Here is a 23,137-nt window from a genome sequence, read left to right on the forward strand (position 1 = left end):
TGTACAACTTGTCTACTAGGTGCTAAAAGGTGCATAGAGAAATACCAATAGACGGTCACACAATAATTTCTCAGAATTAGTCTTGCCTAACTTTTAGTAAACTGCAGAATAAAATAAAGAGGGTGGATTTGGGTTTCTACCTATAGGAACTCAGTGATCTAAAAATAAACCTGGCTGTGCAGATGTTCATAGATATGCCAAAGATGATGCATAGGAGACTTTTTATAAAATCAATACAAATTTGACAGAATCAATATTTGAAGAACATAATTCTGATAGATTTTGTGGTCATATTTGATCTAACAAACTAAATAAAGCCAACTTTAAACCTAATTTTTAGTCATTTTAAACAGGGTGGGAAGTTTAAATGTGTCGTTTTTTTTTCCCGTAACCACATGGGACAGTTTTTCTCACCTCTAAAACATGTATAAAAAATAGGGTGGTGCAGTTGTTAACATGTCAGAAAAGGACAGAGGTTAAAATCCCTTTTCATTATAAATGAGTATTTGATATTTTACCTTACTTCACATCTGGTAAAGATGTTACTGGGAAAGTAAAAGGGGGGGAGGGGGGATGTTCTAACCTTACTTTAGAAAAGTTGGAAGACAACAGCTGCACAATGTAGTTGTACCAAAAGCCATGAAGGCCTACAGAAACTAAAATGACCACTATCATTCTTGTTTTATAAGAACACGTTGCCGTTTGGGTTATGTTTTCAGACTATCCTCTGATAGCTTACAGGGTTTTCTATTTAACTCTAGAATCCTGCCTTTTTGAGGGCTCGTACGATGGGAGCTCTGGGTGGGATTTAGCAGTTACCGGCATAAAACTTCCTACTTATGAGAAATACTTATTGTGACCACCAGTGGTATGCAAAAATAAAGGTTGATGACCAATACAAATAGTACTTAAATAGCTCTATTTTCAGTAAACATATCAAGAAGCATTACATATTTGGGTCAATGAACCTCATAAAATAAACATTCAAGAGTGTTCCATGTGACTATTAAATAAGAGTATGTATATTAATGTCAGTCATCCATAAAGTTAGCACAAATTCTTGTACTCTGTACCACTGCCTAAAGCTTATGCTCAGCCAAAACATTGGATAGAGTTTTGGGTAGAGTGGGGAAGAATTAGAACCCCTGATTTTGCCATTCAGTGCGCTCAAATTAAATTCACTGAAAACAGTAAACCTTCCCAAAAGTAACACAGATTAAAATGGGAGTATGGAAGGCAAGAACTTCCGTAAGTTTTGTATTGCTTTTTGTGGACATGTTGCAGATTTTTCCCTCACCTTTTATGACTGGTAAAACTACTGTATGCCAGACAGCAAGAGGGAGAAATCTTGCAATAAAACCTGACATCTGTCCTAACCTTCCCCACAACACAAAAAAAACCCTCCAAATCTTGGCAGGACACGCGGCTTTTGGAATAAAAGCTCAGTGCAAATGGACCACCAGAAAGCCCTTTAGAAAATGTCAACAAAAGAGTCCAAGTAGTCAGCGTCATCATTCAGCATTGCCATAGTTGAAGAGGACAACAGATTCAAAGACTCCTCTCCAGAGGACGAGTGGGAAGAAGCGTTGGGAAAAGCATCAGCTCCAGAGGTAGATTGTGTGGTAGTGTTGTTCATGGAGTGGTCAAGGCCAGCGGTCTGTTGGGAATGGTCAGATGATATTCTAAATCCATCAGCCAACATTTCCAAAAATCTGCTGTCATTGCCTGGATTGTCAGCTGGTGATGGAGAAAAGAGTTCAGCAAAAAACTCTGCATCACCAGGGCTGCTGCATATCGATGTGCAGGAACTTGCTGTACCAATGGACTCATTGTCCACATTGTCTATGTGGTCCTGTAGCTCCTGCAAAAACCCTTGCAAATGCGCCCGCCGATTTACACCACTTGGCAGAACTCCATTACTTTCACCAGCATGGGAGCCGTTCTGCTGTGAGTGTGAAATCTTTTCTATTATTGCCAGTTCCTTTTTCTTAGCCTTTAGCTTTTTTAACAACTTCATTCGCAGTTTTTGAACCTTATCTTCACTTGAGCCACCATCTTTTGCTAACAGTTTTCCAAAACTTAATCCATTTTTTCCAGGTTTCAAATGACCCAAAGCTGGCTGTGTAAGACATGACTTGACAGATGGTGCAGTCTTTTCTTCGGGAACTTTAAAACTGGAAGAATTATTTAAAAATTTGGAAAGGAGCAAGCTAGACTTATCATTGTTACTTACAGACTTGGCTTGGAAACCATCAAAGTTCTCAGCTTTCTTAGTAGCCCCATTGAAATCAGATTCCTTTAAGAGATTAGCCGATTGCCACAATTTACTTTGTGGGGTTTTCTTAGAGAGACTAGAATTTAGAAAGGAATTATCTTTTTTGACCAGACTGCACATTAGGTTGTCAACTACACTTTTCTTGCCAAAACTCTTGTAGCTGGGAGTACTGGTGGCTATAGCAGTTGCAGTCATGTTAGCAGTTTGCTTGCTCTGAAGACCTGGCTGGTTTGGACTCTGCTCAATGGTACAAACTGGAGCTGCTGCAGTATCGGACATTGGTGACTCGGACGGTGAATGCATACTTTTCTTTGGCTTGGTATGTTGTGATGGCTCTTTGGAATCACTATGTATTTCAACAAGAGCAGGCTGAAGAACAGAGTCTGAACTTTCTTCCACCTGAATGACACCAAGATTTGGTGGATCAGAATTGACAGGATAACCTTCAGAATCTAATGGGATTTCCACCAATGTTAGCGTAATGACATCATCGTCAGCATAACCCTCCATTCCAGCAAGGGGGCTTGATTTATCAATCACTGACAGTGGGACAACTGAAACAGGAGTTTGAACTAAGTGATCTGGTGGATGTTCTGTAGAAGGATCCGAAACAATGCTCTCAGATACAAGTTCAACTTGTGGTAAGCACTTTGTAGAGGCTGGTTCACTAGGCTCAGCTTCAGGAGAACCAAGTAGAGATTCACTAAAATTATTACAGGTCTTAATTTCAGCAGTTGGTATGGAAGTCTGATTTTCAGATATGCTACCAAGATTAGAACTGTCTTGAATATTTTTTCTATTGCTCCTTTCCCATATGACAACATGAAGGTCCTCAGCACGCACTCTTAACTTGTGATGCCTTCTGCAAAATGAGCCTTTAAGGTCATCTGACTCCAACCAAGTATCTGCGAAAAGAAAGAAGAAAAAACCTTATGCATCCTATTTACTACATGATCATTTTCACAACAGTATTTAATCTGCCAAATCTCCAAGCTTTGTGACACAAAACTGTATATATAGACATGCCACAGGTATATATGTATGAAAAGTGTCATCATAAAAATGTGTCAGATCCAATAATTCAAAGCTTGCCAAAATTCCCCCAAGTAGTAAGTGGTAGAAATCAGCTCACCTAAGCTAAACGCAAAATATGCCTCTGTTTAGTCATTTTATAAATGAAAGCACAGAAGTAATGTTTTCCAGAGCACCAATAATGTGATATTTGCTGGACAGAACACTTATAAGGGTTCTGTCTGAGCATTCAAACCAATACACTGTGCACATAATGAAGAACAGGAAGGTAACCTTCTCCACATATCTGTTGGATTTGGTTTGAACAATGTCAGGCACCACTGAAGGCAATTTATGTTATGTTATTACAGGTAGGATTTTGCCAATCCTTACAATAAAAGCACCTGCCTGTTTGAAATTTTTAATTTAAAAAGTTTAGTTTGGCTTCAGAACTAGAACATGTAAAAATTAACTGCAATAGAGACTCAATGTTTATTTTACCTGCTGGAAACCTCCTTCAGACTCAACATAGCGCATAAGCTCCATTTGAGAGATTTACCCTTTTTTTCTGTCTTACTGATAATACACCAAAATCTCCAAAAGAACAAAGAAAAGAAAAAGAATGTAAAGTAGAGGAGGAAGTTAGAACTGTAGTCAGCATTTTATTGTTGTGCCCTGTTGCAGATCTCTTCAACTTGCTGTTCTGCTGAAAACAGTTTCAGTAGTCAGGAAGTGGGGTTAAAAATCTCTCCATCGGAGCTCCACATGGCAGTAAACATTGGTCAGGAGTTCTAATGCTTTCCCACTTTATCCAAGTACTAGAACTAGAAAACAACTAAAATGCTTTCTAAATAGGAGACTTTATGGTTACTGTAGCAGGTGTATTTGGGAATAGTTATTGTGCATCACCACCAGGGATCCTCAGATTACCAAGAAACGAGACTACAGATATAGCTAGATGAATAAATAGAAGAACAGTCAGGAAGGATGCACTGCATGTATGCATCTTAAAAAAAAAAAAAAAAAAAAATACAGACAAAGGAAAAAAGCCACACATGGTGCTGTACCAATCCAAACTGTCCAGCACAAGAGACAGTTACAGGAAGCCTCAACTGTTAAGTGGCCAGAAACGGTGTTCTCCTCCCTGGCGGTATTACAGAGTGCGACCCGAGGTGGATTTTTTATACCAAAAAGGGGTAACCCCGAGCCTCCCTAGGAGTGGAATTTCCAGGGAGGTTAAAAGTCCTACATTGTTCCCACGTTCCAGCAGCATCCTCCAGCGATGTCTGGCGTCTTCTCTCCCTGCCAGGCATCTGTGCAAGCTGGCGATGCCTGGCCTGTATCTGCGTCCCCAGCGTGTGATCGTTGGGGATGAGAGGCCAGGGGAAGCAGATGCTGGCTGGGCATCTACCCACAAGTGTGTGCCTGGAGGGCGGGACCTTCATGCAGGTGGGCGAGACATTTAAAATAGGAAGGATTTTTAAGTGCACCGCTTTTTGCATTTAAAAATCCTCATTAATCATACCGTCAGGGGGGTTAATCAACCCGCAGGGACATCAACTGAAGCAGACTGAATGAAAACACAGGAGGACTTGCACTTGGCAGTATTGAGAGTGGGTGGTCTCCCAAATAAAAAGTCTCAAAAAAAAAACAGAAACAACAACTAAATCTATTTTTATATAGATACAGTTTTTCAATTTCTAACCTGCAAGAACTTCTAATCTGTAAAGAACAGAGAGTATAGGAAGCATGAAGCATAACCCCTTAAACAAAGGAAGGTTTAAAACACACAAAAAAAAGTAAGGTGATGATAAAACTAAATGTTCATAAGCAATGGAATAAGAACTAGACAGTACTCACCATCATCATTTGCCATCCATGTTGAAAAATGCTGATCACGATATCGAATAACTGTCCTAATTTCATACCAGTGGTCTCCAAAGGGAAATGCATATGTCTTTAAATCACTGCTTGGCAATCCTTCCACAAAGTGAAGCATGAACATACATTGTAGCCTGCAAGAAATATTTTGATTACAGAAATGTACAAAAAAACAGCCACCACTGCATTGTATAGCTTGGATAGACTGCTAAAAGCAGCAATGGATAAAACAAAGCAAATCTCCACACAGCAATAGGAAAATATTAGAATCGGTGTAATATTTTAATTGCGTTATCCCTGAGCAGGTGATTCTCTTATGATTTTACTGCTATGCCCCCACCTTTTTAAAGTGAAAAAGTACAAGGTTTGATTAATAGGGCCAACAGGTATGCTTTTTTTTTTTTTTTGCAAAGGGGGGTGCAAGGGTAACATTACACACTGGTGTGTCATACTTACGTTTCCAAACGCATCTCTCGCCTCTGGTCTACAGCTGAACACTTGTTGCATGGAGACCTGTGCGCTGCATTCAAAGGATGCCAATCCTTGACAATCTTTGTAAAAGTTGTAATTGTTTTATGACATCTGCATATAAGGGGGGAAAAAAAAATCAATCATGCTGCACTGTACAGTGGATTCTCTCTAATATAAACAGACAACTGAGCACTCCAGCACTATCCTACCTTCACAATGGCTTTGTGGGAGAAAATGAAGACCAGTCCCAGTACAGGTGTCTAAAGCCTCCATGAGGTATCCCTGGGTGTTCCTATATATGTATTCTGAAACTATCCCCAACTCATGCTGCCTTCAGAACCTTTCCATTAGAAGCTCAGGCCAAAAGGAACATGAAGGATCGGTAGTCAGCTACAGACTAATGCGTTGTGGACTAAGGAACTGTACATTTTATTATAGTCATCTTAAGAGTATTTTAAAAATGATAAATTTTCTTAATAACTTTACCCTACTGCCCCCAAAACTCACATTGGATAGTGTTCCCCTCATTTTTATTCAACAGGAGTGATCTTCTAAACACAACCTTAATTGTAAAAGGCCAATATTAGTTTCTCTGGTCCAACATGGCATTGACTAAGCAACAGGGCTTTCACAAATATTTGCAAGTATAAAATGTAATACCAGCTTTTTTTTTTTGCTATCTGGTTTAAATTTGTATTCTATTTTCTATAAATAACCTTGACCTCCCAACATTTATATCGAAAGGAGTAGATGGGATCATGCTTAGTCTATGCTGATGGTAAGAAATTACTTGAACCGTCTAAAATACAATGACTCACCTGTCCTGGTAAGTGTACCCACAGGATTCACATTTGAAATTCCATGAGAATGAATGTATGAAGAGCTTCTCAAAATCAGGATCCAGTTTTAGAAGCAAAGGAAATGCAAACACCGGACTCTCATTGTGACCTATTGTGGACAGAAACAGCAATTACATGGGAATCATTATACAGTGTCCATGAAAAATAAATCTGTATTGTGAGGTTAACCCATTCAGCAGAGTGCAAAAAGGAAAAAAGCTCAGATCAAATACCAAACACTTTCAGGTATGTAAACATATGACACTCCCTTTACAATGTTCTGCTTGGTATTTTAGTAACCAATCAAATTTATGAATGATTTTGGATAGCTGATGTGATAAGTGACTGCAGACACAGGCAGTACCAATGGCTTACAGTGGCTCCAGTTTTGGCAGTAAGTGCAATGTACCTTTGAGCAGGAAATATCTTCTGACAACATCCTGTACCCATGGTTTCTGGATAACACAAACCCAAAGCACACAAAGCATACAAAGCACATTGATGCATTACAAGATTACCTTTCTTAACAACTTCCTTAGATTATCAGAAGTTGATCTGACCTACAAAGAAAGGATTTGCAGAATTGTGCATGTATTGCTGCAAATCGGTTTGAGAGCCAGTAAATTGCAATACCTCTCTAATATGTATTTACTGAAGTCAGATCAGTATCATATGGATGACTGCCTGCTATGAACAGTGCACACTTTGCTTTATGTACTTTTTTTATTTACTACAGTGCTAACAATCCGACAGCTGATATAATTCAGATTTACTGCAAATGCCTTTGTGACTAGTTCAACACCGCTCATAGAAGTGATTTATGTTTACTTTTGTTCTTTTTACTCTAACAACTACAATGTTGTTATAAACATACAGTTTCAATCTATCTTTTTCATTGCTCTCAAAAGTGATGGATTGTTATAACAAAGCACAATTTTTGCGACACTGACATATGACACTACAGGGAAAGAAAAACTTTGTTTTAAATGTCTACCTCCCAACACTTTCTTTGTAACTAACCAGACATGCAGTCTTCAGAAAACAGGTGCCAATAATGCAAAGTACGCAAATTTTACCTGCTAGAATCTACACTGCTAAAAGAAAAAGGTTCAGAGCTCATTGATTCACTAGTGATCTCTTAAAGCGTTTTTTAATAAAGTAAAAAAAAACTAAATAAAAGAAATCACACTTACCTAATCCACCATAATCCTAAAGATTAGTCGATCCATTAGGAGGTTTCTTCAAACGGGTCCCGCGTTGCCCTGGTATCCTTCTTTGGCCCTGCGTAGAGGAAGTGCCAGGCGTCGCCATTTTCTTTGCACATCACTTGATCTCAACACTGGGCAGGTGTGAGATTGGGTGACTTAGATTGGGGGGGGGGGGGAGATGGACAATTTTTTTCATCTCATTAAAGAATAGGTTCATTCTGAGCATGCCCAAAGGAGCAGCCAGAGCTTCCTGGGATGTGCGACGTAGGTATCTAAGGAGGCTCTGTGCTCCCATTCTGTCTTGATTGCCACAGATCAAGACAGAAAGTAGCAGTGCTGCACCACTTTTTTTTCTAAATAAAAAAAAAAAAAAATGCTACATTTACAAAAATAAATACATTTTTACTTTACATAAAAAAAGGGCTGTCTACCCCTTTTATGTAAAGTGAAACGTTTTGAGTTTAGGTCCGCTTTAAGAAATAGTCAATGCACTGCATAGAGGCCAAAATGTAGTTCTATCCAAATATGCAGGTTTTTTTTGAACAAAAACAAGGTCACCATGAAAGAACACTACACAAATAAATCAGACTATGAAAGCCTTATATATGATTTCTTGCAGCAAAAAGCACTTCTATAAAATAGTCTGGAGTATGTGGGTGGCACACCAATGTCAAACAAACAAGACTAATATGCTGAGAATTTGATCCAGTAATATTTACTGTAGAACCCATAACCTAATAAATTCCATACCTGGCAGCTCTGCAATTCCATTTACACTAGACTGCAGTCCAAATAGTCCAAAACGTTTTAGTCACTTCTCAGACACCTGAAATGAAGAGGTGCCACCTAATGAAAAATAAACTGCACATGAAAGTTTTAAAGCAATTGAATGAGCTGCACCCAGTGCTGAATGGGTTTAAGCTATAGATTAGTGGATTACAAAAGTCGTTCAGTAAAGTGATCCAGAAAGCAATAGTCAGTGCCCGAATGGCTGGTGAAATGTTGTGTGTAAGTGTCGACGGTGGCCAAGTCAGAAGTTGCATAGATTCTTTGAACTGGTCAAAGTACTATAGGATATATCCAGACACTTAAATTCTGTTGTACAGTTAAAGTATCCATTTACAGCTAGATCCACATAGGAATCCTTTAAAATAGAATAGCCCTTCCAATATTGGCCTGACCAGAACTTAAATTTACATCTATGTTCATCTGCCTATACTATATCTCTTCTGAAACCTTCTTATGAAGTTAGAACCAAATGATGCAAAATAGTATTTTGGAACAAAGTATTCTAATGCAAATGTACTACAAGTATACAATTTTAAACTGTTTGAGGTTTCAATGTGTTTCTCTGGGGTAGGTAACAGCTTTGCTTTAGTAATGTTTATATATATATAAAAAAAAAAAAAAAAAAAAAAAAAAAGGAGGTGCAATGCACTTTTATTGTAAATTTCCTCTTCAGTCCTTAAACACCAATATGGCTAGAGTAACGGGTGAATAAATCACTCTAGAACAACTGTCTAACCCGCCATCTCCAATGAAATATGCAAGTGTTGGCCTTGCTTATTAAATTGAAACTAAACTGACAAAAAAGAAAAAGTGTGAGCATGCAGGTTGTTTATTGCAGAACAAAGGTGATATCCCTTCAGCAATAAAACATACTTGTGCATCTGTTCACAATATTCATACATACATAATATACACTGAATTGAGCAGCTCAGTGTACGATGCTGGGTAACTGGCATTCCCCCTGCTGCCAGAAGAGGTGAGAGCTATTCAAAAAAGTGTGAACAGGCAGGTAAGTTCATGTTAATGTACATTGGACATTCATGTCCCTTTAGCAATTAGGAATCTACATGTCCAATTTTAGTTCCGCTATGCCATTATGTTCAACATCTCGTTTCAAATAGGTCTGTATCGCCTCACAGCAACTATCAGACTTCAGTTTGTATTCACCAATAGTAGTTTTCACTGCAGATTGGTTGCTATGAGAATTTACAGATTGAGACACAAAAGGTGGAAGTGTGCCAATAACGCCATTCTTACAGCAGCACATTAAAATACAGCATGGCCCCCTTGATGTAGTTAACAGAAGAAAGAAAGTCAGCAGTCATGTCTGTGGTGAAGGTTGTCATGTGCCCATTTTTTTTATATTTAGGGCACCAAAGCAAAAAAGCTCTGCTACCAACAAAAAAATGCTAAAGTGCCAGTTATAGGGTTGGAACAAATTCACAGGTTCTGGCTTTCATACACAGTAAGAAATCTCACCTCAGTCACATTTACCCAAAATAAAAAAAATAATACTTTGCACCATAGAAACACTCAGAGCTTACCATACAAAAGCTACTACAAGGGAATATAACCTAGTTCATAATATGTGGCTGTTAAAGCAAAATGGGAAAGTATCACCATTTCTGCAGTTTGACTAATTCACTAAATGCAAAATTAAAACAAGTGCTGATCGTATATCAACATTTGTGAATACTTTCAGTCTTCTAGGTACCACTAGTTATTCAGAGCTGTTATGAACTACAACAAAAAGGAGATTGCACCATTAGAAATACATACATGGCTAGAACCATGTATGAGATTTGAGAGCAGGCAGCAATATTTAAGTAACAGATCACATTGTACATAAAAATAAAAGCACTTACCCAATTCACACTTTAAAAGTGGCTTTAATTTCTTGAATATGTCCATTCTCACGTCATGAAGACATCCTTCAGATTTTGTTGGTCGTCCTACAGAGAATAGATTAGTGTTAAGCTGGGAAAAGTTTGTAAAATCAAGATTCAAATTATACAACCCAACATACTGAAGGAATATTAGCAACACTGATGTTGACTGAAAAATACTTCTAAATTTAAAGCTAATTGTGGTGCTGTATGTACAGCTGTAAAGCAAAGCCTTATTTTTGGATTATTAATTTCTGTCTCCACTAGGTATATTTTCCCCTTTTGTTTCCTTTTATTGTTCTTTGAACCCCCCAAAAAAAAGTAACAGAGGAGAAAAAAATTTGGGCCTGATTTATTAAAGCTCTTCAAGGCTGGAGAGGATACACTTTCATCAGTGTATCCACACTATGAGGTCTTCAGGGTTCTGGAAGGATACAGTACAAATCTGACAGCTGGTCTAACCTTCCCTACACAGTTTAAAATAATTAAATTAATAAATTTAGTTGGAGTTCCACTTTCAATTTACAAGCATAGAAGAAAAGCTCACCTGATTTTTTCTTGGAACTCCCTGTGAACAACTCAAAGGCTTCATCATATTTGGCAAAAAGATGGAGAATGATGGATTCTTTATTGGGTGCCTGCTTTGCTACCATCATGGCAATTGTTCTGGACTGCACCAGGGCTGATAGTATGCAGTCTAACCAACACAGGGATTTTCTGTTTTTCCACTGCAGAATTCTCTGAGAGTTCTCATACGTCCTGACCTCACGTATTTTGTCACGATAACTTTGCTCTGTGTTTAGGGAGATGTCCAAGGGTGCACTTTCAATGCTTTCATTGTTTATAGCGCCTTCTAAAGACAATGTATCTGACAAACTGATGTTCTGAAGTTTATCATTTATTACCTCTGGGTCTGTTATTTCCATACTGTCTATTTTGTTTTTTTGAACACATGGTTTGTCCAAACTAGTCTTCAATAAATTATCTTCTTTAGATTGTTTGCAGTCTGCAGAATCGGTATCCATTAGATCTGTATCACTTGCAGGACTGGGGGCTTCTGATAACTGCTCCTCCATGCGGTGCTCAAGCTGTATGTCTAGCAACAAGTCAGGTAAAACTGTATTTTCAAAAGACAATTTTTTAATGGTCCCCTTTAATTCTTCAGAATCTGATGGTAGAGTAGCAGATGTGTATTCATTACTAATCTCTTTTACAGCAGAAGCTGTCTCATGCAAAGGACTGGTCTTTTTGTCTACTACTATTCCTGCTTGTGAACAGGGTGTTGGGGTACTTATGCTGTTCTCTAACTGGCTGTCTGGCAGGGGGGCAGCAATATCAACATTGTCACACTCATTCATAGCTGAAGTTATGTGACATGAAGGACCAGTGGCATCTAAAATGGAATTATCTTTATTCGTGAACAGAGCCTGAAGTTTCCTTGGAGGGGTGCTCGCTTCACATGGTTCCACAAGCTCTTCAGTCAATTTCTTTGTTGATATTGAATTGTCTGATAAATATGTCATTGCTAGCTCTGTGCTACCATGTTCTTTTTCAGGTACAGGGCAAACTGTATTACAGATCTCCATCAAAGAACAGTTTTCTTCCCCAGGCTTATTTGCCAAAACTGTGTTTGAATGTGCAATTCTGTCACAGACACTTTTCTGACAGCTTTGAATCAGATCCATATTGTCTAGTTTCTGATCATCCCATAATATTTCTTCAGAGGCAAAACTAGAATCGTTTTTGTCTGTGGAAACAGCTATTGAAGTACCAGGGGTTAAAAGTATATCACTTAGGGGATTCTCCTTTGACTGGGTTTCTGGCAGAATATCCTGCTCAACAGCAGACTGGGTGGTTGCTTCAGAATTGCTTTGCAGGGAGTCTCCTACTATATCATCCTGATCTGAAAAATGGCCATTCAGTAATGGAGCTTCTTTTTGACTACCAACATTGCTGTAATTGACAACATCATCTGTTGCACAGGACACGCCAGACAAATTCAATGAGTCTATAGCAAGCTCAGGTTGAATATCTTCCACCAGCTGTAGAAACGGTGACAAGTGACAGACATCCAAAGGCGAAGCTGTGAGCTCTTCACTGTCATTCAGAGAAGAAGCCGTAGTGCAAGGTCTTTTGCACACATCTACAGAATCATTGCCCGATGAACACGTAGGCTGAATGTTATCAGGTGAATATGATGTGCTGGCTGTGTAAAGAGTTTTAATATCCTCAGGTTCCAATTCTCCTACAGGGTTCTCATCAATGTTTGTTTTAACAGGAGATTCTACATGTTTTGGAGAAACAGACTTTAATGAAGTGGAGTTCAAAATTTGTTCAGACTGTTCTGAAACAGGAAAAACTATACTTTGAAAGGATGCTGATCGTTTGTTATTTAAATCAAGGGATGTGGATAAATCGCCGAGTGCATTACCCTCCGCACAACCTCGGTCTACTCGAGCAACTGTGTCCATAAATTGTGAGGGTTCCCCACTTTTACAAGGATCTTGTGCAGTGTCCTGTGTAAAGTCAATATGCTGTGCAGGTTCCATGTCTCTTGACCCCTCAGAAATTGGAACAGTTCTCTCTTCACCTTCAACAGTGCTTGACACCTCCTGGGGTGATTTGTTCTTCATTTGTAGGACATTCTGCGGTGCAGTAGGCGAAACCTTAAGTTTAGAAAAGGACTCAGAATCTGAAGATAAGTCATAGTTCTCCGGAATGCCTGGGCTTCCATTTAGAGTGATCCCGTTTTCAGAGATCCGATTTAACTCTGGGTTCTCAGGCAATAAATATGGCTCTGGATTGCCCAGTTCTTTGTCCTCACTTTCCTCTGAGCCCTTCATTTCAGACAATTTGTTTGAGATATTATTACCAGCATTAATGCTATATAAATTATCTGTCGATTTGACATCTTCACTTTCATTCAGCCTATCAGTAACAGCACTGACTAGTTTGGATGAGTCAGGCGAAGTATCATGTGATCCAGGAGATGCTAAGGGGGAAGAAGGCTGGCTTTGCATAACAGACATAGGACTACTGAATGAACCAGATGTTTCTGGCACATTTTGTTCTGTAAGATCTCTATTCTGAATCCAGCCACACTGAGATATTCCCGAAAGGGTTGCATCCAGTTCAACAACTCGCACAGATGTACTGCTTTCAGCTGGGGCAGAAGTAGCCGCATTTATAGGACTGTAATGAGCAAGGGCAGGTAAATCAGACTTTGACCTCTTCACATTTGGCTGGAATGGGGGTGAAAGCTCTGAGATATTCCTCTTTTTCTGCTTGCTTGGACTATAATTCTTCAAGTCAGCAGTGTTGGTGATTATGTTATCCACGGGGGTGTATCCCAGAGGATAAATACACTAATAAAAAGGAATGAGAACATGTTAAACATATAGAGCCAACACAAAAAAAATCTTTACTATTTAAAGCAAAACTTGCATTTCATTTATTTTACTTGCAAATGGATCTGAAAAAAAATGTAATCAGTGGAAACATTGCCATTGGTGCTGCTTTACGCAGACTTCTGGCTCACTGACACCCTCTGAGGGCACTGACCCAGAACCAAGTCCTCCTTCTCCCCAATGTCCAAACTTAAGTGTAGAAGCCCTACTTACAATAAAATATTTTTTCTCTTTCTCAAACTTCAGCTGTGTGCACTACAACATGAATAATGACCCCCTGCACCAGACTTTGCTACTAATTCTGTGATGCATTTTAGCCTATGGAGAGCTTACTATAACTGAAAATGGGAAAAAATATAAGAGAAAAGGAAGAAAGTTTAAAGGTAAACAAAAAAAACAAACAAAAAAAGGAGTGTGTTTGGGGGGTTATGTTAGAGAGAGGTTGAAGGAAGTGAGAAAGAACAGAATATGTAAAAGATTTACTAGATGCTTGTTGTACCATATACAGCTATAACGGTTTAATGAGAAAGAAAAAAAGTATTTAGAGAAATAGAGCTTTCTACACTGTGTCCCATGTCCCAGGCACTCCTGCACTGATGTATTGGCAAAATTGTTACTGTAGCAAGTGTTTCTGCCTTACTCCCTCCGACAGTGACCATAAGTAATGTGACCTAGACAAAAAAAGAAAAAATACCCAGACATTGGGCCTTCCTAATTGTCATAAACTAGAAAAAACTACAACTGTCAGGGTGTTTTTATATTTATCTGGGGTTTATCTTATCCACATCACACAATGTGGCAGGGTATCTACATTTTAAAACAGTTCTTTGAATGACAACATACCTGTGGATCAGAGCAGAGGAAGATTGACTGAGTAAAGTTGATGCGGTATGTCTTGAGGGCATGGCTTTTGCCCTTGGTCTCACACAGTGGACACAATCCATTAGGCAGAGCTGTAAAGGTGCTGCTTTTCTACACAAGGGGAAATAAAAGCAATTACATTTACTGGTAATAGGAGAGCAGAACTAATTTTTTGGTAACAACACTATGGTTAATTTTAGGGCATCCCTCAGTACAACTGGAAGGCCCATGGAATAAGGAATCATTACATACTTGGTACCAGTACACAACAAACCTGAACACATCCAGCATTGGCCTGACTTTAGCAAAATAAATTCTAACTAGGCTGGCACTTAAAGGAGACCATCAATAAGGGAGAATAAATGAATGACCATCACCATTTACTGTAGAATTACCTGATTGCCTTTATATGTTTTGCATTACTGGCCATAAACAAGGGGACTTTCTAATCTCCTCACTTGTGCAGTCACAAACTTAAAGCATGTGTGTGTTTAAATTTGCATTAACAGCCAGAAAACCAGCATTCCCTAGACAAGAGTTTAGTATTGCCAGTCTCCGTATTTACTCAAATACAGGATTTCATTAATAACACTTTAGTGAATTAGGCACAGGCATCCAAGGCACAGGCATCCAAGAAACCAAACTTTGATGTGTGGCAAGGTGATTTAATAACGTACGATTTAAATTAGACCAAGCATGGGGAAAATAACGGCCCAATCAGCTTGTTTCTCCAGCCCTTAGTGGGGAAATTGGAGGTCTTTATATTAAGCAGTGAATCTGACATTCGCTGAAAATATTCCCCGGCCGAGAACTACAGCCATTAAAACACATGGACCTGGAAGACTCTCCACCGCAGAATGTCTAAATGAATGTCTGATTTGCTTCTATATAAATAAACCACTTGGAGTAAGCTTTGAGTCAAAACATTTTCTATACTTATTATCTTTCATATGCAAAGCTGGTGTATTCATATTACATAATATTTGATAAAATAATCTATTAGTTTGGTTGGTTAAAGTACTTACATTTCTGCAACCTCTAAAACAGTATTGTGAATGACAAATACATGCCCTGCTTCATTCTGCTTACTGTCCACCCTAATGAGGCAAGGTTTATAACCCTGGACTTCTGCTTATTTGAAAAAAAGCTTACTCCTGAAAGGGTCTCTTCAACAAATTATCTTTGTAAAATGAAAGTAAAACTGTAAATGTGTTAATTTCAACAGAATCCTATTAAATGAGGAACCATACTTATTCAGGATTGTGCTGCAGGTAAATGTAAAAAAAACTGGAGAAAAAACTAAATCAGGTTTTCCCGAGAGGCTATTGGATAAATGCAGATTAGGGATACATGCAAAACAAATTCATATACCAGGTTCATGATAATAAAAAGCCACATACACACACAATAGGTGATGAGACTTTGATCATAAAGAATGTATTTTTTACATTCCAATCTTTCGCCTTTTTTTTTTTAATACAGATTTCCATGAGAACATCAGAACAAGAAACAGATAATTCAAAAATTGAATTAAAAATATGCGCAGTTGTAGAAAAAAAACATAAAAGAAGATTCACTGACTTTTCCCGTGCACCCCACCATGAGCAGTGAAGGCTTAGTTAAAAATGACCCTTGTCCAAGCAATGACTTTGTAGATCCAGGAGTCTCTGAAGCCATTGTGGTGACCCATTTATTTTGTGTCATATAACTTGTAACCTGCCAGCACCGGTAAGGACATGTCAAAGAACCCTGAAAAACAAGTGAGTGGAACAAGTTATTTACAAAGTTTCAAGATAAATGATTTCTAACAGATTTTAGGAGCAAAAATCAATTACAAAATATAATTAAAAAAAAAAACTGGTGTAGTAACAGAGGATTTCATTCCTTCCGCAAATCTGATGAGGACAGATCTAAGCAATCATCAAACTTTAATGCAAGGAACACAGGGACTTGTCATTGCTGAGCACCTTCTGAAAACTTTAGCTGCCTAGCTGTTATTTTAATCAACAAACTTTAATATTGTGTATTTTAGAGTCAGAACAAAATATTAAAGTTAGTTCATTAGGAAGCACTGGCTGTAGCAAGAGTCATCTGCATGACAAGTCAGATAACAAGCATTTTCAGAAGGTGGTGTTAGCAATGCAAACTGAAATATGTCATTCCAACAACAGGTCAAACACACCAAATGTGTTAATAAAACAAACATTACATGCGTTAGTTTGCCATTCATTTTGAATTGCACCAAAAAACACTAAGGCAATGCAGCTCTATCACACATGCTGCCGAACACAACGCAAAGCAATGCTATCCGGTAGATTGTGGTATGCAACAAGAGATAAAGCTGTATGACTGGTTTTTGGTTGGCAGCCAATTCAAAATGATCACAGTTAACACAAAGTAATGCACAATACAATGCACAGAACAGAGAAGTGTCAACTTGTGCCTTCAAGGTAAGGTGACAGCATGTATGGAAAAACCCCCTCCCCACCAATCTCCCCTCTGCCGATACTTCTTCCTTTGTCACAGCCAATGTAAAATACTCAGAGCTTCAGAGTATTGGGGAGAGACCTCACCTCAAGGTGCTCTGGCCTAGCAGTCAATCACTAGACCTGAGCATTGTAACATGATGGAGGGGATGACATCACTGCTCCCAATAGGTTTTAGGGAAAAAAAAAATTGAAGAATAAAATTAATGCTTTTTATTTACAGTGCACTTTATTAACCATATTACCAAAAGTCTTGTCACCAAGGCTGTGCTGACAAACACTTCAATGTTATTTTTAGTACTGATAAATGTATTACAGAATAAACAGGCCTATATCAGTATTTAAGTATTGCTCTGCATCATACAGGTGTGAGAGCGGAAGTGTTCAATATACTTACATTAAGCCTGTGCCCAGATCATGTACATTAAGTTATTACATATCTTGAATAATAACTACAAGCATTGTGAAATAAATCCCCAATTACCTCTGCATCTATAAGCATTGGTAAACTGGTTCTTAGCAGTCCTAGTATTATTTTTCAAAGATCCCACTACAACCATTGAAATCTCCATCTTTTTGCTATGAGAACAGATCTTTAAAATGCCACAGAGTACCTGGGACTTTATGTTTTTGAGTCTGCAGCAATATTATGAGCAGTAAAGAGAACCTGTAGAGATGGAGAGCATGAACATGTGACGGCAACTACAAAGGCCTTTTTTTTTGCTGCTGCTTCTCGATTTATGTGAAAAGCATCTGCCCGCATTAGACTGTCCGGAACGAACAAGAATTAGATATAAGTAAATTGTATCAAGCACATAAACCTTGACATCAAGTTTTACTCTTGAGAACCCAGGTGCTCCGTTTGTTGTCCATTGATATGGTACACAGATATTGTATTAGCCCAACCTCTCTCAAAAATCAGCCGGTCCACAAATTGTCCAGGAGCAAAACTTAGCAAGTGGAAGATGGCAGAATCAAGCTCTGGAGGCTAGACTAATATCTGTATATCCCCCAACAGCTCAGACACCCAGTACAGGTTTTACAGTTTTCCTTACTTCTCCCTGCTTTCATGTTACTTCGTGGTTTTGCAAGCAGTTGCTCTTCTGACCAAAAGACTGTATTAAGCACAGTTTTTTTAGTTGTGGATAGAGGGGGATAGGATCAGAACCCTTAACATGCTTTATTGTTATCTGGTGACACAAACTGGTGACAAATGTTGGCTGGGTTCAGACTTGCGGTTTCTGCAAGAAATGGTTAATATTGCAATAAAAGGGTCCATTGTTTATCTTTTTATTTGACAGGCTGTAGAAGGTGGAAGGTACCACGCCATCTGCGGTCGATAAGACTTAAAATGGTGCCACTTGAAAACATGTAAAATGCTTGTATCAAGTCTTGTGATATTAATATAAAAAGAAATGGCTAGGCATTTGCAGTTGCTTGCAAGTGTATCAGCAAACACCCAAAAAATACCTAGCAGGTAACAGCTCCAAGGTGCTTAATATGGAAGCGTCATACTCCTATAAGATATAACCTTGCAACGGAGTAAAAGGAGCCCACGTTTTATTACACACAACCATCATGTGAGGGATAATTACAACTTTAAAAATAGATGACAATCCCCACAGGATTAGTTCGAATAAACACAGATGCATATAAATTCACAGTGTTTAGCAAGTCTGTTTATGCTGATGAAACGATGCTGAATAGTATAAATTCATCCTTTATCATCCAACCACGATGCTAATTTACTGAATGGCTTAGGGAGAGAACACCAGCACACTAGGCTCATGTTTGTACTGCTCTTTCCATTCCAAGCTGGTAATATTACAGCAATTCTGCAGACATACAAGTCACCAGCATGGTCTATTAATATGCTTTCAGGTTCAGAAGACAGCTGCAGTAAGTACAGATGATACTGGAGTGTTGAGCTGAACAAGTTACTATGTTCAGTATTAGGATGACAGCTGAGAAGCAAAGCCCACTCAATGGAGGCTACGCGTCTCACAAGCTGATATACCCTGCATTTATTTCCCACCAATATATTATATAGATAATAACATGATATTAGCTGCACCAGGTCAGACACAAGGCAGGCATAGTTGGGGGATAGTCTGCCTAGATCATAACATGACTATGAAGGCTACAACTGGGGTAAGTACTTGTCAGGGAAATCAGAATGACACAAACAATGGGGGACAGACAGTGAACTGCTTGAACATTCAGACAAGTGAAATACAAGAATTATCTTTCAAAGGGAACGCATTAAGACAGAAATTTGGGAACATCCAATTCAACTCTTTGGAGGTGGATGGGGCACCAAATTGAACAATGCATGTAGCATCCGAAAAAACAACAGCAACCAAACAAATGCATAAACAAGGATTAAAAAAAGTTTTCCCAGCCAAAACTTTGCAAAACAGTTTTGAGATTAAATTGTGCCAATGAAAATGTTTTACTACTTAAAGCCAAAATAGTTTGCCTTGAAAAGGTGACCATAACTTGTGAGGTTATACCATTGTGTTGGTCTATAAGTAACACCCTACTGAGGCCATGCTTTCCATACTCTGCTGCAGCTCTATACATGGAATTATTGCCTAATAATTATCAGGCTGCATGTGTCTTACCAGTGATTCTACAGTTAATATTTGACCCTGGGGCCAATTCTAATAATAAACGATATTTTTATATAGCGCCAACATATTAAACAGCGCTGTACATTCAATAGAAGTTGCAAATGACAGGCGAATACAGACAGTGATACAGGAGGAGAGGACCCTGCCCCGAAGAGCTTATAATCTAGGAGGTGAGGACAAAAGACAGAAGAATAGAGGTGGGCAAGTTTGAAAAGATGGGTATTGGAAGTTCTTTTAAATGAGCAGAAAGTAGGAGCAAGCCAAATAGGACGAAGAAGACCATTCCAGATAGTTGGGGCAGCTCTAGGAGTCTTGGATCCGTGCGTGTGATGAGGTTATGAGTGAGGAAGTCACAAGGTAGGTCACTGGGGGAGCGGAGAGAGCAACTAGGGGAGTAACTTTTTTATCAGATCAGAAAGGTAAGTGGGACAAGAACTGTAGAGAGATTTGAAGGCAAAGCACAGGAGTCTGAAATGAATTCTAAGGTGAAATGGAAGCCAGTGAAGAGGACTACAAAGAGTTTACCCTGTTCCACCCACTATTCTAATAAGAAAAGCGTCTTTTTCTTGGTCTCTAATAAAATTGAGAAATGCAGACACCTTCTGTTTTCAGAAGACTCTGCTGTCCGCCATGAATGTGTGACATACAAAAGTGAAGCCATGGCCTGTAACCCAGCACTCAAGGACTTCATATTTGTTAGGTCACATAATGCCTCCACAAACTCCAACATTTCTGCCTCCCTCTTCTTATCTGGCAGTGCTACGGAGTTGTTCATGAATAGTCCCATTTTTTTTTTTTTTGTTTCCTCCTGCAACCAAATTTTACACGCAGTGAGATTGGCACTTTTTTTTTTACACTTTCAAGAAGACACATCATCAGATCTTGCACCTGCGCTGTGCTAGTTCAGAAAAGAACACGAAAGAAAGATAAAGCGCTGGACACAGCGGCAAGTGCCAGATAGAATAAGGAATCATGCAACTCACAGAGCTCCATTTGTGCATAGATCGTGGACTTGTTATTTAAGGTAAGTGATTTTTTTCCAGCAAAAGTTCTGTTTTTATTATGAAAATATAATAAAAATCAAAATTCAATAGGCCGATTTGATGCACAGAATATATGAAATAAAAAAGAAACAGCTCTACAGTCTAAATAGAGTAGTGGTCGCCAACCAGTGGTCCGCAAGAAAATTTTGGTGGTCCACAGAAAAAGTTGGACCTGTGCAATTTTTAGGTTTTATTAATAATAAAACAAAAATAATATTTTAATAATTCCTTTATTCTGAATGACAATTTTTGCCTTTATATTGCACTTAGTTCACGAACTGTACTAGAGACTGAAAAACAAGGGAGGCGCAGCGTGACGTCAGTGTAATACTTCACTTAACCGTGAGCTGATAAATGAATCCGAGCCTCCACAGTCCTCGTCAGGCACCATTAGGAAGATCATTATTTTACAAATGTATTTATCTTTTTTAAAAAACATTCATATTATGGGTCTGCTGAATTTAACCCCCTTACCGGTAATCCCGAGTGACTCGGGGTGGATTTTCTAAGCAAAAAGCGGTAATCCCGAGTCACACTCGGGGTAGCTTTAAACTTAAAAAACAAAAAGCAAACACCTTGTTCCGTTGGCGTCCCCCAGCGTCCTGCTGGTCCCCGCAGGTCCTGGGGACATGTTCTGCTCCTCCGATCTACAGCCATGAAGTGCAGGGACAATCTCCAGGGTTTCCTGGTGACATCAGTGCATGTGTCGGTGCGGGCGGGAGGATCGGCGAGAAATGGAAATTCAAATAACTTTGTACTGGATTCAATACAAAATAGCTGTGTATTAAATCCAACACAAAGAAATTTTCATATAATATATATTATACAAGCTACTGTACAATTATATTAAATGTTTAACTTTTTTTTTTAAGATTTTTTTGTTTTTTTATTTAAAGTTTATTAAAAATTGGACATATTTTGTCGAGTTATGCCTAAGAATTACAGGCCTACAATGTAAAATAAATTTCCATGCAAAACAAATGTAACGCTTTTGCATGGAAATTTGGACAGAATTAGAACACTAGGGCTGATGAATTTAGTGGTCCATGGGGTCTGAAAGGTTGGTGACAGGGTGTACAGAGTCAGGCAGGTTCTCTGTAGCAGGAGACACAAGCTAGCTATGTTTGCAATCTTCCCTATAGCATGCACAGTTACTTGACATGTGTACAATCCCAGCATAGCTGCCTGCCAGGAATGAATGAACTCCCATGCGCTGCGATGGTATACTGGCTTGACCAATCAAGATGGGTGAAGATCCAGAATCAGAAAGAGGACTGTGTGAGGATGTGAGCAATAGCCAAATAATGAAGTGACGGTAATTCAATTAAAGAAATTACAAACAGGTATGCAAGTTTGTTTTATTGCAGAAAAGACAGCAAATCTCTTCTACAATAAAAAAACAAAATGCCAGCAGGTTTTTTTCTTTCATTTTTAACCCCCCTTAGCTACAGCGATCATTGGCATACTAAGCATGCAGAACTTCCATACATGTCTGACACCTGTGCCCCCCTGCTCCACATAGTGGTTTCACCCTTCTTCACTGCAAGACAGGGGAACCAGGAAGAAACCAAAATGTGAGATGGGGGGTAAAATGCAGCAATTGGACAAGCCCAGCTATGCTGAATATTGCAAACACTGACAAAGCCTGCTGAGATATAAAGGGGGGAGATAGGAGAATACCTATAATACGTCAGAAACCTACCAATGTAAATTAGTAAAAGGACATTACATGTAACCTTTGCCTGGACCATATCTGGGTGACCCATGAGGATTCAGCACCCACACCAATAACATGATCCCTCCACTATACAATTCCAAGGGGATCTCTAGGTTCAGGGACATCTTACTAAACCCCTAGAAGTGCTGTACATTAGTGGGCACTCATTATGTTATCATGTACAGGACCAATTGTATACAAAGAAGCAGTATACAGTCTATATAGGGTGTGCAGAATCAGGCCCCTGCACAGCATTATCTCCTCTCTCCTCACCTGTATGGCGGCTGGCAGAGTCCCCGGCGATTCTCCTCACAGACCAAAGATCACCGATCAACCGGTTCCAATGCTGAACACACGTGAAGCAAATACGCAAAAGCAACGTTCCCACTTCCGGCCCCAGAGAAATACGTAAGGTCTTTACTTCCGCTCTCTTATGGCGCGGGTTTTCTTATCACTAATCGGCCGCCATCTTTGATATGGGCGTTTACCCTTGTCCTAGGATATGGCAGAAAGTTTTTTTTAGCTGTCACGTGAGAGCTTAGCTACTCACGCGCATGTGCAGCGCACAGACTATTTTATCCTTGCTTGTTTACATGAGAGTTCTGTGCAGCTCACAGACACAGAAAAACA

The 23,137-nt window shown here is 39.0% G+C and overlaps 1 protein-coding gene across 2 annotated transcripts in view; it reads right to left on the reverse strand.

The window, feature by feature from the left end:
* The window catches only part of USPL1 (ubiquitin specific peptidase like 1), a 24,446-nt gene extending 1,541 nt beyond the window's left edge, over positions 1-22,905 (reverse strand). Inside the window, exons 1-9 of one of the 2 annotated variants that reach the window (XM_072404462.1) lie at positions 22,781-22,905; positions 16,210-16,377; positions 14,611-14,739; positions 10,908-13,725; positions 10,340-10,426; positions 6,457-6,586; positions 5,624-5,749; positions 5,147-5,301; positions 1-3,180 (exon numbers count right to left, since the gene is read on the reverse strand). The exon at positions 1-3,180 is cut by the window's left edge and continues 1,541 nt beyond it. In XM_072404462.1, coding sequence (XP_072260563.1) covers positions 1,472-3,180; positions 5,147-5,301; positions 5,624-5,749; positions 6,457-6,586; positions 10,340-10,426; positions 10,908-13,725; positions 14,611-14,739; positions 16,210-16,332 — 5,277 coding nt within the window. In that variant the 5' untranslated portion in view covers positions 16,333-16,377; positions 22,781-22,905 and the 3' untranslated portion in view covers positions 1-1,471. Of the gene's footprint in view, positions 3,181-5,146; positions 5,302-5,623; positions 5,750-6,456; positions 6,587-10,339; positions 10,427-10,907; positions 13,726-14,610; positions 14,740-16,209 lie in introns of both variants that reach the window. The other variant, XM_072404470.1, reaches the window with a different exon arrangement.
* Positions 22,906-23,137: the final 232 nt, after the last annotated feature.

This window comes from Pyxicephalus adspersus, chromosome 1 (assembly GCF_032062135.1).
Source record: "Pyxicephalus adspersus chromosome 1, UCB_Pads_2.0, whole genome shotgun sequence".
In the NCBI taxonomy this organism is placed as follows: domain Eukaryota; kingdom Metazoa; phylum Chordata; class Amphibia; order Anura; family Pyxicephalidae; genus Pyxicephalus; species Pyxicephalus adspersus.